Source organism: Conger conger, chromosome 16 (assembly GCF_963514075.1).
Source record: "Conger conger chromosome 16, fConCon1.1, whole genome shotgun sequence".
Classification (NCBI taxonomy): Eukaryota; Metazoa; Chordata; class Actinopteri; order Anguilliformes; family Congridae; genus Conger; species Conger conger.
In genome coordinates, this window is record NC_083775.1 from 32,318,833 (window position 1) to 32,334,564 (window position 15,732).

At 40.1% G+C, this 15,732-nt stretch overlaps 1 protein-coding gene across 1 annotated transcript in view; it reads right to left on the reverse strand.

The window, feature by feature from the left end:
* Nucleotides 1-4,246: 4,246 nt before the first annotated feature.
* LOC133114720 (C1q-related factor-like) overlaps nt 4,247-15,732 on the reverse strand; it is a 30,269-nt gene continuing 18,783 nt past the window's right edge. Inside the window, exon 2 of the mRNA XM_061224304.1 lies at nt 4,247-5,729. Within this exon, the coding sequence (XP_061080288.1) occupies nt 5,550-5,729 (180 nt within the window). The 3' untranslated portion in view covers nt 4,247-5,549. The remainder of the gene's footprint in view (nt 5,730-15,732) is intronic.

Below are 15,732 nucleotides of genomic sequence, written 5' to 3' on the forward strand. Positions count from 1 at the left end.
ACCCCTTGACGGACCTCGCTCGAAACAGAGCCTCAGGGAAAAATCTGAAATAAAAAAATTAAAGTAGGCACACACCTGAACTAAATTACAAATTAGTCCAGGCTGTTTAAATGTGTGCTCATTGACTCGTGTGCAGTCGCCGTCTGATACCAGGAAACCACGGATGAGAGAGAGCTGTCCTGCGATAGAGACAGGGCTGAAAGGACACAGCGAAAGCTACAAAGCAAAAAGCTTGTTCCCCTTTATTATTTTAGTCCCAGATCCTGTGAGGGTGCCATTTTGGGTTATTTATAAGTTTGCTCTCGCTCTCTCTCCCTTCTCCTCTCCTGTGACATAAATAAAACGTTGGTGAAAACCGACAGTCTCGCTACCTCCCTGTGGCCGTCTCTTCTGCCTGCCCAGGGGTGTATCATGGCGTGTGACAGTGAATTACCGCAAGAAGTTACAGATGGTTTTTGGAAGTATAATTCAATGTCTTCGAAAAATTATGTTTGCTACAATTGTCATTGATGTATAAACTGTAAAAACATCAAACTGTGGAAATATAGAAAAACTTTTTTAAACAGGACTAAGTTTGTTTTACAGTGTGGCAATCTTATCCCTTACATTCACAGTTTGGGGTAATATTTTGTTTGGTATTCCATTGAATAGCTACTGAGTAGCTGTTGGAATAAAAAAATACTACTGCAACTTCAGCCCAAAAAAAAATACTACTGCACTTCGTTGTATATCGCTCTGGATAAGAGCGTCTGCTAAATGTCTTGTAATGTAATGTAATGCTCGCCAATGTTAGATATGCTTCTACAGCTAGTTTGACTATAATGTTCATTGAACTTTAGGCTAACTATCAGCAGGGCTTTGCCCAATATTCTTTGTGGGATATTGACATTTCCCAGCCTAACCTTCTGCAACTGCCATTTTTATTTATTTTTCTCATTCAATTGTTTCTACTAGGTTTTCTCTTCGTATACACAAGGATGCTCGCAGGCTAACATATCATTGCCAGCACACCTGTCTGTCTGCTGTATTATCTGTGCATTTGACAAATTAATGTTGATGTGATTGAATCACTTGGCTAAATGCAGCTAACAGACTATCCATCTGTTGTTATTAATGGGCAGAATAGCCTATAACATACCTTTTTGAGCGAATGTGTGTCCGTCTAATATTGCGGTATTGATGCGCTCAAAGTCTGATCTAGAAGACACTTTTCCCAGTCTGTCTTTGGCTTGGGGAATGGAATAACAATAACACCCTCCCCCCCCCCCCCTTCAGACATTTAGGAAAATGTGTCTGTTTTTTCCAAAAAAACCATTTTAACCACCTATAAAATGACCTTTGCAACATAACAGCTAAAATGTTTTTCGCTATGAATTACAATGTTGCAGACGAGAGACAGTTGCTACAGTGGTGTGAAAAAGTGTTTGTCCCCTTCCTGATTTCTTTTTTTTTTTTTTTGCATGTTTGTCACACTTAAATGATTCAGATCAAATACATTTAAATATTAGTCAAAGACAACACAAGTAAACACAAAATGCAGTTTTTAAATGAAGGTTTTTATTATTAAGGGAGAAAAAAAATCCAAACCTACATGGCCCTGTGTGAAAAAGTGATTGCCCCCTAAACCTAATAACTGGTTGGCCCACCCTTAGCAGCAACAACTGCAATCAAGCGTTTGCGATAACTTACAATGAGTCTCTTATAGCGCTGTGGAATGGAATTTTGGCCCACTCATCTTTGCAGAATTGTTGTAATTCAGCCACATTGGAGGGTTTTCGAGCATGAACCTCCTTTTTAAGGTCATGCCACAGCATCTCAATAGGATTCAGGTCAGGACTTTGACTAGGCCACTCCAAAGTCTTCATTTTGTTTTTCTTCAGGTGGACTTGCTGGTGTGTTTTGGATCATTGTCCTGCTGCAGAACCCAAGTTCGTTTCAGCTTGAGGTCACGAACAGATGGCCGGACATTCTCCTTCAGGATTTTTTGGTAGACAGCAGAATTCATGGTTCCATTTATCACAGCAAGTCTTCCAGGTCCTGAAGCAGCAAAACAGCCCCAGACCATCACACTACCACCATCATATTTTACTGTTCGTATGATGTTCTTTTTCTGAAATGCGGTGTTACTTTTACGCCAGATGTAATGGGACACACACCTTCCAAAAAGTTCAACTTTTGTCTTTTGTCTTTTGTCTCAAGTATTTTCCCAAAAGTCTTGGGGAACATCAAGATGTTTTCTGGCAAAATTGAGACGAGCCTTAATGTTCTTTTTGCTCAGCAGTGGTTTTCGTCTTGGAACTCTGCCATGCAGGCCATTTTTGCCCAGTCTCTTTCTTATGGTGGAATCATGAACACTGACCTTAACTGAGGCAAGTGAGGCCTGCAGTTCTTTGAATGTTGTTGTGGGGTCTTTTGTGTCTTTTGTGATTGGATGAGTCGTCGCTGCGCTCTTGGGGTAATTTTGGTCGGCCGGCCACTCCTGGGAAGATTCACCACTGTTCTATGTTTTCACCATTTGTGGATAATGGCTCTCACTGTGGTTTGCTGGAGTCCCAAAGCTTTATAAATGGCTTTATAACCTTTTCCAGACTGATAGATCTCAATTACTTTCTTTCTCATTTGTTCCTGAATTTCTTTAGATCTCGGCATGATGTCTAGCTTTTGAGGATCATTTGGTCTACTTCACTTTGTCAGGCAGGTCCTATTTAAGTGATTTCTTGATTGAGAACAGGTGTGGCAGTAATCAGGCCTGGGTGTGGCTAGAGAAATTGAACTCAGGTTTGATAAACCACAGTTAAGTTATGTTTTAACAGGGGGGGCAATCACCTTTTCACACAGGGCCATGTAGGTTTGGATTTTTTTTCTTCCTTAATAATAAAAACCTTCATTTAAAAACTGCATTTTGTGTTGTCTTTGACTAATATTTAAATTTGTTTGATGAAAAAAAAAATAAGAAAAAGAAATCAGGAAGGGGGCAAACACTTTTTCACACCACTGTAGATGTTGGTGGAAATTCAACATAGCAACAGTTTCTAAGCAGTGATTGGCGGACTGCGTGTCAATCATACGTTTGCTAAAGGCCGATTGTTACACTCCTTAATTATGACTTACCGTCTCTTCCATCACCGTTTTCAGAGTACTGAGGTTCCTTTCTCACGCACGTCTGCAGCACTGCGGCTCTCCACGTCTGCAGCTAGACTCATCTCAATTTGGTCTCGATCTCAATCTACATCTGGAAAGTCTCGAGAGATTTCTGTACTCGTCTCTCAACTTGATGGCATGCTGCAATTGACCCTGTCTTGCTGGAAAATACAGCCATCACTTCAGCACTGAAAACTTTGTTCAAGATCACTTGCAATGTGGCTGTTTTTCTGTTACTCGTTTTAAGCTCTGGAAATAAAACACATTATCCAATTTAATTTAATTACCTCTTCCAATAGTTACAGGCACAATTCCAGTGCCTGTTTCCTGCAGGGAGCCTCCATGGAGCAGTATTTCCTATTTGAGATGTTTTCTGTCTCATTACTCCTGTGTTAGCCTAGTCCCTTTAGATGCATTCCACACCCTGACAGGGTTTTATTTTACCCCTAGTGAAAACAACCCTCTAATTCCACCCATACTGCGCCATCACAGCTGGAAATCTCTATCAACCAAACGTGTCCAGTTCTTTAAAGGTGTCTTCTTTTATTGAGAGTGACTGCCATTTTGTTTGCCTGTTCCTGGAATTTCACATGATTGATATTTAGAATGTTTCCATCCTTCCTCAGCTTTTATTTTTTCTGCATTTTTTGAGAACTATAAAACCATGCATCCATTCACCTGGATCTCAAGGCTCTCTTGTTCTGCCCTGTTCCTAATATCGAGTAATAAAATGTCCTATTATTATCATCGTATCATTAATTATTGACTGATTTGTACTGTGACCAAAATTTATGTCTGAGAAAAGAGCCATGGCAATTACAATAGACTTACAACCTGTTCTGTGCTCAAAGAACAATAGGGGACAATGCTCTTTGTAAAAAAGCACAATGCATGTTAAATGTAGTAGTAGTAGTAGTAATAATATTAATAATAATAATAATTTATAAAACAAGATACAGTATGTCTTTTTTTTATGACATACATTACACAAACTTTAAAAACCTATGAAATGGGTTGCAACTAAACACAGAATTTCACAATCAATTCAAATCCATTATTAATTTTTTTTGGTCTCATGTTGATACAAATAATTCATTTGAGAAAAGAAGGTCCAAAATGCCATTTATTTAAATGAATTCAACAAATTGTAAAGATAGATTTGCAAAAGCAATATGTTTCTTCTACAGGCTGTTTGTATGTCACTGATCACTCTAAAACTCCTCCCCTCTGCTTTCACTCCATTCGCTGAATTAAAGACTATCTTTGAAAGCGGCAAAAGGAGCAATGGCACATGCACACATACAAAAACACAAACACACATGAACAACACACACATATGCACACACGCACACATTCGCACGCACATATACACACACAAGATCAAGTTCCTTCACCTGCGTGCTTGATGATCAAGGGTTTAAACCTTTACCTTCAGACACGAGCGGGTCACTCAAAAATCTGGTCTGAAAAGATGAGTAAACACTAGCAGAATGCATTTGTTTCAGATAATAATATTACGCAGCTTATGGACACTATTGCTGTGTGCCAGGGTTCCAACCAGGTTTGGCTTTTGTGCCATCATTGCCTGAAGCCTATGAGATACATAATTGCAAGAACAGTAGTATCAAGGATTTACATATACATCACATTTTAACATCAACTAATATATATGTATATATATATATGGAGTCTCTTGTTAACCCATTTGGTTAGTCTTGCATTAGACATGACAAACAGGTCCAAACCCAAAAGAGCAAGGGCAGGAGTGATAGACAAGACTGAAAATATACTATAATTTAGTCTGAAAAAAGTGGTTAGTGCCATGTTTCCTTCAGTTTTTCATAAACAACATTATTCAGCTATGACGTTTTCACAGGGCAAGACAAGGACAATATGCAACCACAAGGTGGCGCTGTGTCCAGTGTAAAGATGAGAGAAGTCTGTTCCATCTGCAGTGTTGTCACTCAGTCACGTTATTGACAATTTTGAGGGTCCAGATCTGAACGTACATTTAATAATCCCCAGTCACAAAAAATTACAGTGGCTAAAAAAGACCAAGAGACCAAGGAGCAGAGCAATTAGCCACTGTGACATTAACCTCCTCGTTTAACATATTTGGGCACATGAATACACTGATACATTACGCAGAATACGAGAGTAGGAACCCATCTCATTAAATCAAGTGTGGGATGAAATACTCGTGTCTCTTTGCAAAGTAATAAGAAGCTCTCTTTTCTCAAAACCAAAACCAAAAAGTTGTCTGAGAAAAATGAGAGATCTCTGGATATCAGCTTACAATATCTGACCAGGATGAATGTCGACGCTCTGAACTTCCCGCCATTTGGTGGGGACAGAGGCCGATGGAAACGGGTGTAGAGAGACGGACCGAGGATCTCAGAGGCCTCCCTTCAGTCCACGTACAGGATGAATCCAGAGAAGGTGCTGTACTTGTTGCTGTTTCCCCCGTGGGCCTTGCCACCATCCAGCTTGATGTAGACCTCGTCCCCAGTATCCAGGTGGAGGATGACGCTGTTGCTGGCGTAGTCGTAGTTTTGGTCCGCGTCCTGAGCGATGGCGCTGGCTCGCACCTGAACAAGGAGAAGGAGAGGGGACGGTCAGCGGGCCAGTCTCGGAAAGCAGACGGTCTGATCTCCAACTGCTGCAAACTCCAGCCTAGCTGGGTATGAGCTGGTCAACCAGCTTGTGCTGGTAGCTTGTCTGTTTCAAAACATAGCTGAGTTGGTCAAACCATGTCAAGCCGGGAGCTGGTATAAACTGGTCAACCAGCTAAACCATGTTGAGCTGGGAGTTGGTCTAAACTGGTTAACCAGCTAACAGCTGTTTCAAAGCTTAGCTTGAGCTGTTTTTTTTCATCTGGGCAGTCATCTCGGAAGACTGGCCAGATGGGAATGCCTAGGAACGGAACAGTAGCAGCAATCAGCATACCAGGGATGTGTCAGTTTAGACATTACTCAGATTCTCTGATGTTTGTCACTTTTCAATCATTCCTTGTGTGTTAGTGTTGAATCACTTGTATGAATCCCTGAATTCAAATTAGACCTGCCATGACAGAACATGGCATATTGGTTAAGAACTAAAAGATAGGGGATGTTCTGAATGGCAGTTTTCACCAGGCTTGTGCTAAGCTAGAGTAAACTGCAGAAGCTAATGGACGGAAGAATGCAAATCTGCATTGTTGATGTGGTTTATCTATCTACTGTATTGGTGGACCCAAGAAATACTCATATCAACAGAATATACAGACAAATATCCATCAAATCAACATCAACAAATTTAGTTTACATGTGGTCCCATTAATCTGAGGTTATTAATTTCTGGAGTACAGTTCTCATTTCAACTTCAAAAGTAAAAAAAAAAAAAAAAAAAAAAAATGGCACTTGTGTATTTTTCTACTGAGTAGAGGAGAGAATAAAGTGGCTTTTGAGTTCAGCTGCAGTCTTATGTTAAGCTGTCCTTGAGATATAGCCAACATGAGCATACAAGTCAGTTTGGGGCAAGTTGCTTCGTGACACATGACAACATCCCCAGTATAAATTGACACATAGAACTTTCTTAAAAATCAGTGTAATCAGCAACTAGGTGTCTTATAATAGCACTACTGTTATTTTAAATTGATTATTATACAGTAAACACTGTACATATATTTAGAGCAGCAGACATAACCCTGGACCGCACACGACTGGCTGAGTCTGACTATCAAATTTATGCTTGTACTCAAAGCCTGGCAATTAGTGTGTACTAGAGCTGTGAATTGGACTCTGAAGAGTTTGATTAGTCAGACATACAACAGACTACAACTGCCACATGGTACAGTGTTATGCTGCTATGCTGAGTTTGAGTGTGCCACTGTCATTTATCAGAGAGATTATTGACTGGGGATGGGGTGGAGAGGTAGGGGTGAGGGGGGATGTTCTGCAGTTCTTTGTCACAGGGATTGTTGACAATCGTGAAGGTTACATTAACACTGACATTAACAGGGGTACTAGCAATTGTGTCTGGGCGGGGGGAAATTAAACATTTGCCCCCTCACCCCCTCCCAGATATGGCCCACTGGTCCTTTGATGAAGCTATATTTGGTTTTTAATTTTAAATGGGGGAAAATATTAAAATAATAATGAAAAAAAACAAAAAACAACAATATTATTTTTTTACCTACAGTAGCACCTGTGCTAAATACTTTGGAGGTGCACTTGCCTCTATTACTCTAGCAAAATGCAGTGAACATTGATTGATTGTCCATTGAATGCATTTTTGTCAAAATAATGAAAATATTATTCATTGTTTGGTCCATCTAGAGTGTTGGTGTGTTAACTGTGCGAAGAGTTCTGAAAACGTAAATTTGGTATCAAGAAATGCTTGTCAGCATTTGAAAAAAATTGTAAGAATAATTAAAGTGAAGAGAGAGAGGCATCGCTCTTTCTCTGTCTCTGGTTCTCGTCCCCATGTGGTAAGCACAGCTGCATCCCTCAATGTTATGAGCTGTGTTTCTCATGACCTCTGAGAGTCTTAAACCATACCGATTGGTGCTGGGAGAAAAGTGTGGGCTGGGGTGAATCTATTATGGAAAAGATGGAATACTGGCAGATACTGCCATCTGTTGTGTGGCTTTATATGTGTGTGTGTGTGTGTTTGCTGTGTATTTACGTAAATGGCTGTGTGTGTGTGTGTGTGTGTGTGTTTGTCTGTGTATGTATGTACATGGTTGTGCGTGTGTGTGCGGTTACTGTGAAATGCTGTATTTTCTTTATGCCAGACATAACATTGACAACTTAGTAAATGTATCAAATTAAATCATTTATTTAAATGTGTTTTGTGTTTACTCAGGTTCCCTTTGTCTAATATTACATTTTGTATAAAGATCTGGAAGTATTCAGTGTGACAAATATGCAATAATAGAGGAAATTAGGAAGGGGGCGAATACGTCTTCATGGCACTGTATGCCTCCAAACTCATTGGACGGTATTTACTCATTGTATCTGTATGGTCACACTAGGACTCGGAACCATACTGTCCTCTAGGGTTCTCTTCACACTTGTCCCTGTGTTCGATCTGCACTTCGTTGTATGTCGTGCTGGATAAGACCGTCTGCTAAATTCTTTGGAATGTAATAATAATGTAAATGCCATTGTCCAGCAGCGATAATTGGGCTGCAGCTATGCCATCCTCAGAGTAACAGGTTGATAGACTGTGCCCCATGTCTATATAGCATGGAGAATTTAGCACTTTTCACCTTCCTTTTTTTCTAACTAGTCAATTTAAGGAAAATATTCAAACAAGGGCTGAACACATGCAGCCTGAAATAGGTACCCTGGGTGCTGAGAGACAGTGAGCTTTTGTCCAAATAATCTGTTTGCTTTTCTTTCCAAACTTACACTCTCTACTGACTTAATGAAAGTTAAAGTTAATAAAATATAATTTATTACAAGAAGGGAAAAGCAAAGAATGTCATTACATTTGATTTACTTAGTATTTTAGGGATATAAAGCAATAAGCTAAGCTTTGCCAATGACATTCTGGGCATTGCAGTGTCCTCCAAAGTTATTCCCAGCCTTGATAATGATGAACAAAGATGTCTGTATAAAATAAACACTATGTGCTCTATGTGTATTTGCTTGTTTCAGACATAAACAGTTGTCATTTTCCTGTCCAGTGCTGACGCTGTTAAAATAGCAAATGATCTTGACCCCCTCAGTGGGGTGAGTCATTGGGACTGATTTGCCCATGATCCAGGGGCTCTTGTTTAGATCAAACGCATAATGAATTCCACCAACCACTGTCGAGGACCCGGCCCTAGGCCTGCCTGATGAGAGATTGACGGAAGATGGGTTGGGCAGGAATGCATTGTTAACCCCTCGCACACGCCATTGGGGTGGTAGTAAGCACGCCCGTAAGAGGAAAAATATGTGGTTCAGGACAAATGTACAACCGTTTATGGACACTGAAGAGTCTGAAGTCAGAGGACTTAGATTTAGAGTACTAGAGAGCAAGGCTAAAGGTCTGACTGAGGCCATGCGTAGAATGTGTTCCAGCATGACCTTGGAGGAGACTCAACATGCCGAATGGGCGGTTGGTGACCCAGGGGGTCTGGCTTTCACAGAAACAGAATATAATAACATTCTTGGTTGAGAAGTGTGGGCTTGCTCCTACAGGGGAGGAGCATAAGGCCTGGTTAAAGCAAAAAGATGAGGAAAACAATGTGGACGATTGGGAAATGAAAGAGTATGAGGAGATGGAAAAATGTAGGAAAGATAAGGAAGAAGGGAGGGATGTTAATACCGAAAAAAGATTAAGAGGCTTTGAGGGCCTCCCTGATTATAGCACCACCAAGATATCTTTGCCAAAAAGCAGGTTGTCAGATTTGGCTGTAGGTGGACCTTCCCAAAAGACAATGCCCCAAACGTAGATCAGTGTTATACTGCAGTGGCCTTCCTGGCCTCTGGCCATAAACCCTATCAAAAAGCTACGGTCTAAATTGAAGAAGGCAGTCTATAAACACAAGTCAAAGGATATCGTGCATCTTGAAGTGCTCTCAATTGAGGAATCTCTCAATATGCCTTCAAATCTGTTGTCAATGACTGTTAAACAAAGATGGGTACAGTAGCAAAAAACTCAAGTAAGAGTACAGTTACTTATAATTAAATAATAATTACGAGTAAAAGTAGTCATCCAAAAAACTACTTGTGTAAGTGTAAGAAAGTATCTACTGGAGTACCAAGTTGCTTTAGTCTATAGGATATTCAATGGAACGAGCAGTGCTAGTGCAATGGCTAGAGAGCTGCAGAATCACAGTGTACATGTGTGATATAGCATACATACAGCAAGATCAACATAATTAAAATGTCCAAAGTATGACATTTAAAAATGCACTTCCAATAAAATAGTAATAGACATAACATCAGATCACCATGTGCAAATTAAAATGGGGCCTAAATCAAATACCATCATAATAAAAAATACACAGCAATAAATTAAATCATTATCCAACATAAGCCACAAGAAACACTTCATTTTTTTATGCATGGTAGGTTTGATAAATGCTGCAACAGCATATTCTTAGTTCCTAATACACATTAAAATCATATAACCTTGAGTCATCCACCAAGCTGGAGGACAACCTGTCAGTACAACATACATTCCCCCATCCCCCCCCCCCCAATAACTAAGTATTTAAATCTCACATCAGCTATACTGATTATAAATACAGCAATATTCCAGATTTATAATGGTTCATTTAGGGAGATAATCATTTTGGAAGATAAACTAAAAAGATCATTAGCCATCAGGCAGAGGAAACACAAAGGTTGTCAGAGGAAATAAGTGCAAATTGGATATATATAGGCAATTATAGGCATTATAATATTTTTTCAGACCATTATGTCACTTGTAAGTTTCGGATATCTAATTGTAATGTATCATATCTCTTCCTCATATACAAACTAACATGAGTCAGTGAGCAAAAAAAAAAAAAAAAAATCCTGTAAAAATTAGAGGCTTAATTAGCTACTAGTTACTTCCAACATCAGTATTTGACTTTTGTCCAGAATGTAAATAGGAATGTAAATAAGAAGACATTTTATGATGAGGTAACAATTGATTATGGCTAAAACTGGGTCAAAGAGGTCTGGGAACGTTTAGCCTCGAAACTCAAATCAGGGACTTTTGTACCTGCGTCCTTATTGTGTGCGTGTTTGCACATCTATTCAACAGGCATGCCGGAACTTTCCTGATTTTTAAAATCTTGTGAAAACAAATGAACAGAATATCGGGCATAAAAATGAGTTTAAAAATGTGCCTTTCTGCCAAATTCTGTGATCTATCTAAATTCTGTGGGCCACCAACACACCAACAGCCATTCTTTCAGCCATGGGTTATCTATGGCTTAGCCAGTGATCAAGCATAACTTTTGAACATTATAAATGTTTCAGAAGTTTGGACCAGGTAGGTGGTACACTACAGGACAGACCAAGGTACTGCATTCATTGTGGCTGTATATAAGATCGCCCTGTGCCACGGATGATGGATGTCACCCAGATCTTGGACATTGCAGAACTTCAGATGGAGGAAGGCAGAGCTGTCAAGTGCATTGGGAGGTTATGAAGGCACAGAGCATATGGAAGAAGAGAAACTTCTTGGCTGCAGAGTTATTTTCCAAGTGATATCTCATCCCGGGTGATACCTATCATCAATTAAACATATCTGAAGTGTTAAAAATGCATTATGGAGCTTGCACAGCCTGGAAGATAATACAAGTAATAAACAAATTTTAGAAATACAAATGACAACAGCAAAAAAATATGTCCTGTCAACTGTCTTGACATTATTTGCCCAAGGAGTCTTTTTGAAGAATCATAAATGTACGTGCTGGGACTCTGCACCTTACTTCTGGCCAGGGGGCTAAGCCAGGTAGCTATCCCCAAATACCTTGCGTGAATGAACTCTTAGAAAGGAATGTGCGTGTTTTGGACAATTTTAACATAGAGTGTATCAATGATGTTTAAACAGGAATTGTGTCAAATGGACTTACACAAAGACATGTAAAATGTGCAATATTAACACATTATGTATTATAGGACTCCACACGTAGTCTCTCCTGTCAAAGAGAGGACTATGGCTAAAGACTTAACATTCAGTTTACCCTGGCTGAATCATGGCTACCAGGACCCAGTCCCGGAGCTAGGCCTGGGGGTGGGTGGTGTCTGCACGCCAGAGATGTTCACAAGTCATCAAATGCAAGTCCAAGTCAAGTCTCAAGTATCTGAGCTAGAGTACAAGTCAAGTCTCAAGTCTCCAGAATGGTGCAGCCTAAACAAGAGTATGGCTATAGAAATCCATCACGATTCCTATGCTAATTGAAGATATAGAAACCAGAAGTGTAGAAGACATTTTGACATGAAGTATGTGACAGTTGAAGAAGCAGTATTATCAGGGTCATACAAAACGTTAGTGGTTATTTAATTTATTTATTCATATATCAATGAACTACCATGCCTGAGCCAATGTTTTGGCAAAGCCTTTCTCAAGATGGCTGGAGAAAGGCTTGCCAAAACCTCAGATCTGGTGTGGTAGGTAATTAATATATCAATAAATAAGATAAAATAAATAGCCATTATATTTTTTAAGAACTCTGTGTGACTCATGTGACTCATAATGTAAGCATTACCATAACATAAGATAAGATGATGGTCAATAGCAAAATAGGGGCCGGTTACATGAACACAGATTAATCTTAATCCTGGACTAAGTGCATCTTTGTATGGATAATTAATCTCCAATTAAATTTACTCTAAAACTAGGCTTAATCTGCATCTGCGACTCAAGAATAATAATTAGAACTTTATTTGTAAACAAAGTTACAAAGTGTTGAAATTTGAATTGTGTTGCAGTATTGGTTTATTAATATACTCTTACTTTTAAATTTTTAAATGAAAGGTAACTGTTAAGAATTAGATATTGTTTATGTAAGAAATCAGGATCTTTGATTTTGGGACTACATCTACATTACACTATAGGAGAACCTCGAATCCTAAGGAATGTCATTGCACTATTGCATAGTAAAATTATAAATCATTTCAAAACTGCATGCAACTACAGTGCATGCCAAACTCCTGTTCTATGGTAGCTTTTAATGTTAATGTCAATTACAAAAAAGCTCTCAAATACAGTTCATTTTTGTATGACACTGGAACACCAAACAATGTCAGGTTCTGTGTTTTCTGTTTCCTGATTTTCTGTTTCCTGTTTCCCCTTCATTTTTGCCTTTTGTTACCTTCTGTTTCCTGCTCCATACCCCCATTTGTTTGTTTCCACCTGTGTTTCATTTCATGTCTCCTCCTCCCCACTCCTTATATGTACTTCCTTCCTGTCTTTTGTCATTCAGTTCACCTGTGTCTCATTGTCTGTCAATCCCCTGTCGTTTTTAGTTCAGTGTTGCTAGTTCATCATACCCTGTATCCTGTGTCTGCCCCTGTATTTTCCTGTCCCCGGTTCTAGCCTCCTGTATCCTGTGCCTTCACCCCTGTATTCTGTTTAGTCTGTTCTATTTTTGGATATTCTTGGTTTGATCTCTGCCTGGCTTTCGACTTTATGTTTTTGGATTCTGTTTTTGTGCCTTCGTCTGTGTGGACTGCCTTCCTGTTTTTGAATTCTGCCTGTCATCTGACCCCTCTTCTGCATGCCCTGTATGAACCCGTCTGCCCGGATTTTGACTATTGCCTGTTTCTGGATAGCGTTTTGGATCTGCCCTGTGTAAATTAAACAAATTTAATAGGTTATTAAACCTCCCATTTTCCTACCTGAGTCTGCACTTGGTTCCTCTGTCCCCCGTACCTGACAGTCCATGCAACTAGTATGTAACATCACCTAACAATACATTCAAAATCACTCGCTGTCCTGGTTGCATATCGATCTTAAAGACCATACTGAAAGGTTTTTAAAGTAGTGCATCAGGCTCCAGATCAAAATCCCATTACATGGCCGTTTTATTGAAAACGCAGCTGCTTGTCTGAACTACGTTGACAATGAAAATATACGGGGCTTTTCAAGCCAACCTGACAAAGTTTGTTTGAACGTTACTGTACCTAATGCTCGTGGTTCTCTAGCTTGCATAGATCAGATTTTCAAGATCAACCATTTGAAATGCAAGCCAATATCGCTACAACTTGACAGTCAACAAAATAAGAAAAATATGCGCTTCTGTTATGCTGATAAAACGTGAACTAACATTAGCTATACTGAGTCTGAAACACAAGTTACATTAACACAACAGTGAACAGCGGTGGGATCAGCTTCGTTGTTCGTAAAACTTAATTACCTTTCCGAGTTTTCAGATGTCTGTTGAAATTTGACTTGGTTGGTCCCGCATCTTTTATTTTAATTATCCACGTTTTGCTAGTTGCAATCATTTTGTTGGGCTCGAGGAGCCTGAATTATTTAAACTCAGAAGCCACAACATCCATCTATCCATCATCTGAACCCGCTTATCCTGAACAGGGTCGCAGGAGGGCTGGAGCCTATCCCAGCATACATTGGGCGAAAGGCAGGAATACACCCTGGACAGGTCGCCAGTCCATCACAGGGCACACACACCATTCACTCACACACTCATACCTATGGGCAATTTAGACTCTCCAATCAGCCTAACCTGCATGTCTTTGGACTGTGGGAGGAAACCAGAGTACCCGGAGGAAACCCACGCAGACACGGGGAGAACATGCAAACTCCACACAGAGAGGCCCCGGCCGACGGGATTCAAACCCAGGACCTCCTTGCTGTGAGGCGGCGGTGCTACCCACTGCACCATCCGTGCCGCCCTAGGCCACAACATGTGGAACTGTAATCTTAGCGAGCTATGCTCCAAGAAGTACATCGTGTTGCTATGATTGCTACTAAAAGGCACATTGTGTGGCGCATAAAATGACATTGGGTGTGTTTTAACTAAGGAATATCTTTCATATAAATAGTGGAAAAATAATCATTGGCTGTGACATTATTCACTTCGTTATTTTCACGATGCCATTTGGCAGCCGAGAGTCCTAATTGAGTCGAGTCTCAAGTCAAGTGTATGTAATACCCCACGCTAACCCAACGACGGAATTTAGCGAGGGCTGAAGGTATCAGCGTGCTCGTCCTTCTGGTGTTGCTGAAAGAATACTAGTAGGGTTAAAAATGAGTGGCCCCTATGCGGAGAGTCTAGATCAGCCAATAAATAAACCATGATACAAAGACAGGAGTACCACTCTGCCTTCCGCTCTTTACTGGTGCGGGCTGACCAAGAATCTCCACAATAGGACCAATAGATTCACCTTTGTTTATCTGACTCCATTTTAGAATAATAATTTAGATTAGTTATCCACATTAGGTAGATTTCTTATTGATAATTTTGACTTGATCGCTATAGGAATCCTGTACTGAGATTTACTCTCCGAACAGTCCTCTGCTGGTACCACCGCATGTCACATCGTAATGTGCACGTCTCACGAACTGACTAGCTATCTGTAGTCATCAGAGGTCGCAGGAATAGCTACTCTTGGGTATATCTGTTTACAGCCTAGGGACCCAAACAGACCAACCTAGCTATGGCTGTGCTCGACATGAATGAACTACCATGCGGAGGCGAGGGATTTACCAACATAGGTCTACGGGTGCTATACGCCGTGATACATTAAGTGGAAATAATCATCCTCCCTAGACCAGTTCGAGGGGGTAAACCACGCATTCCCTGTATAACTTTGAGTGTCAGTAAGCGAAACCAAACAGATCAAGTTTTAACAATTTATTTTACCAGGCAGGTTACATACACGTAATTACATACTAGTTCAAAATCACAAAACATTACAACGGAAACCAAATGACGGAGTCTTAAAAGTCATACCTGGTAATAAAAGCTACATACGGGAGTCTAGCTACAGACACCCTGTACGTAGAAATTACGTGCACTGTGTGCACGGCAGGCTGATTGCATTCTCCCAGATTGCTTAGTTTGCTGTCCTTAAATCCAAAATCTGGCCTTTGATGTTAACCCTAACAATGGGTCACCCATCTGTAATTTGGAGCCACGCCTCCCCAGGAAGC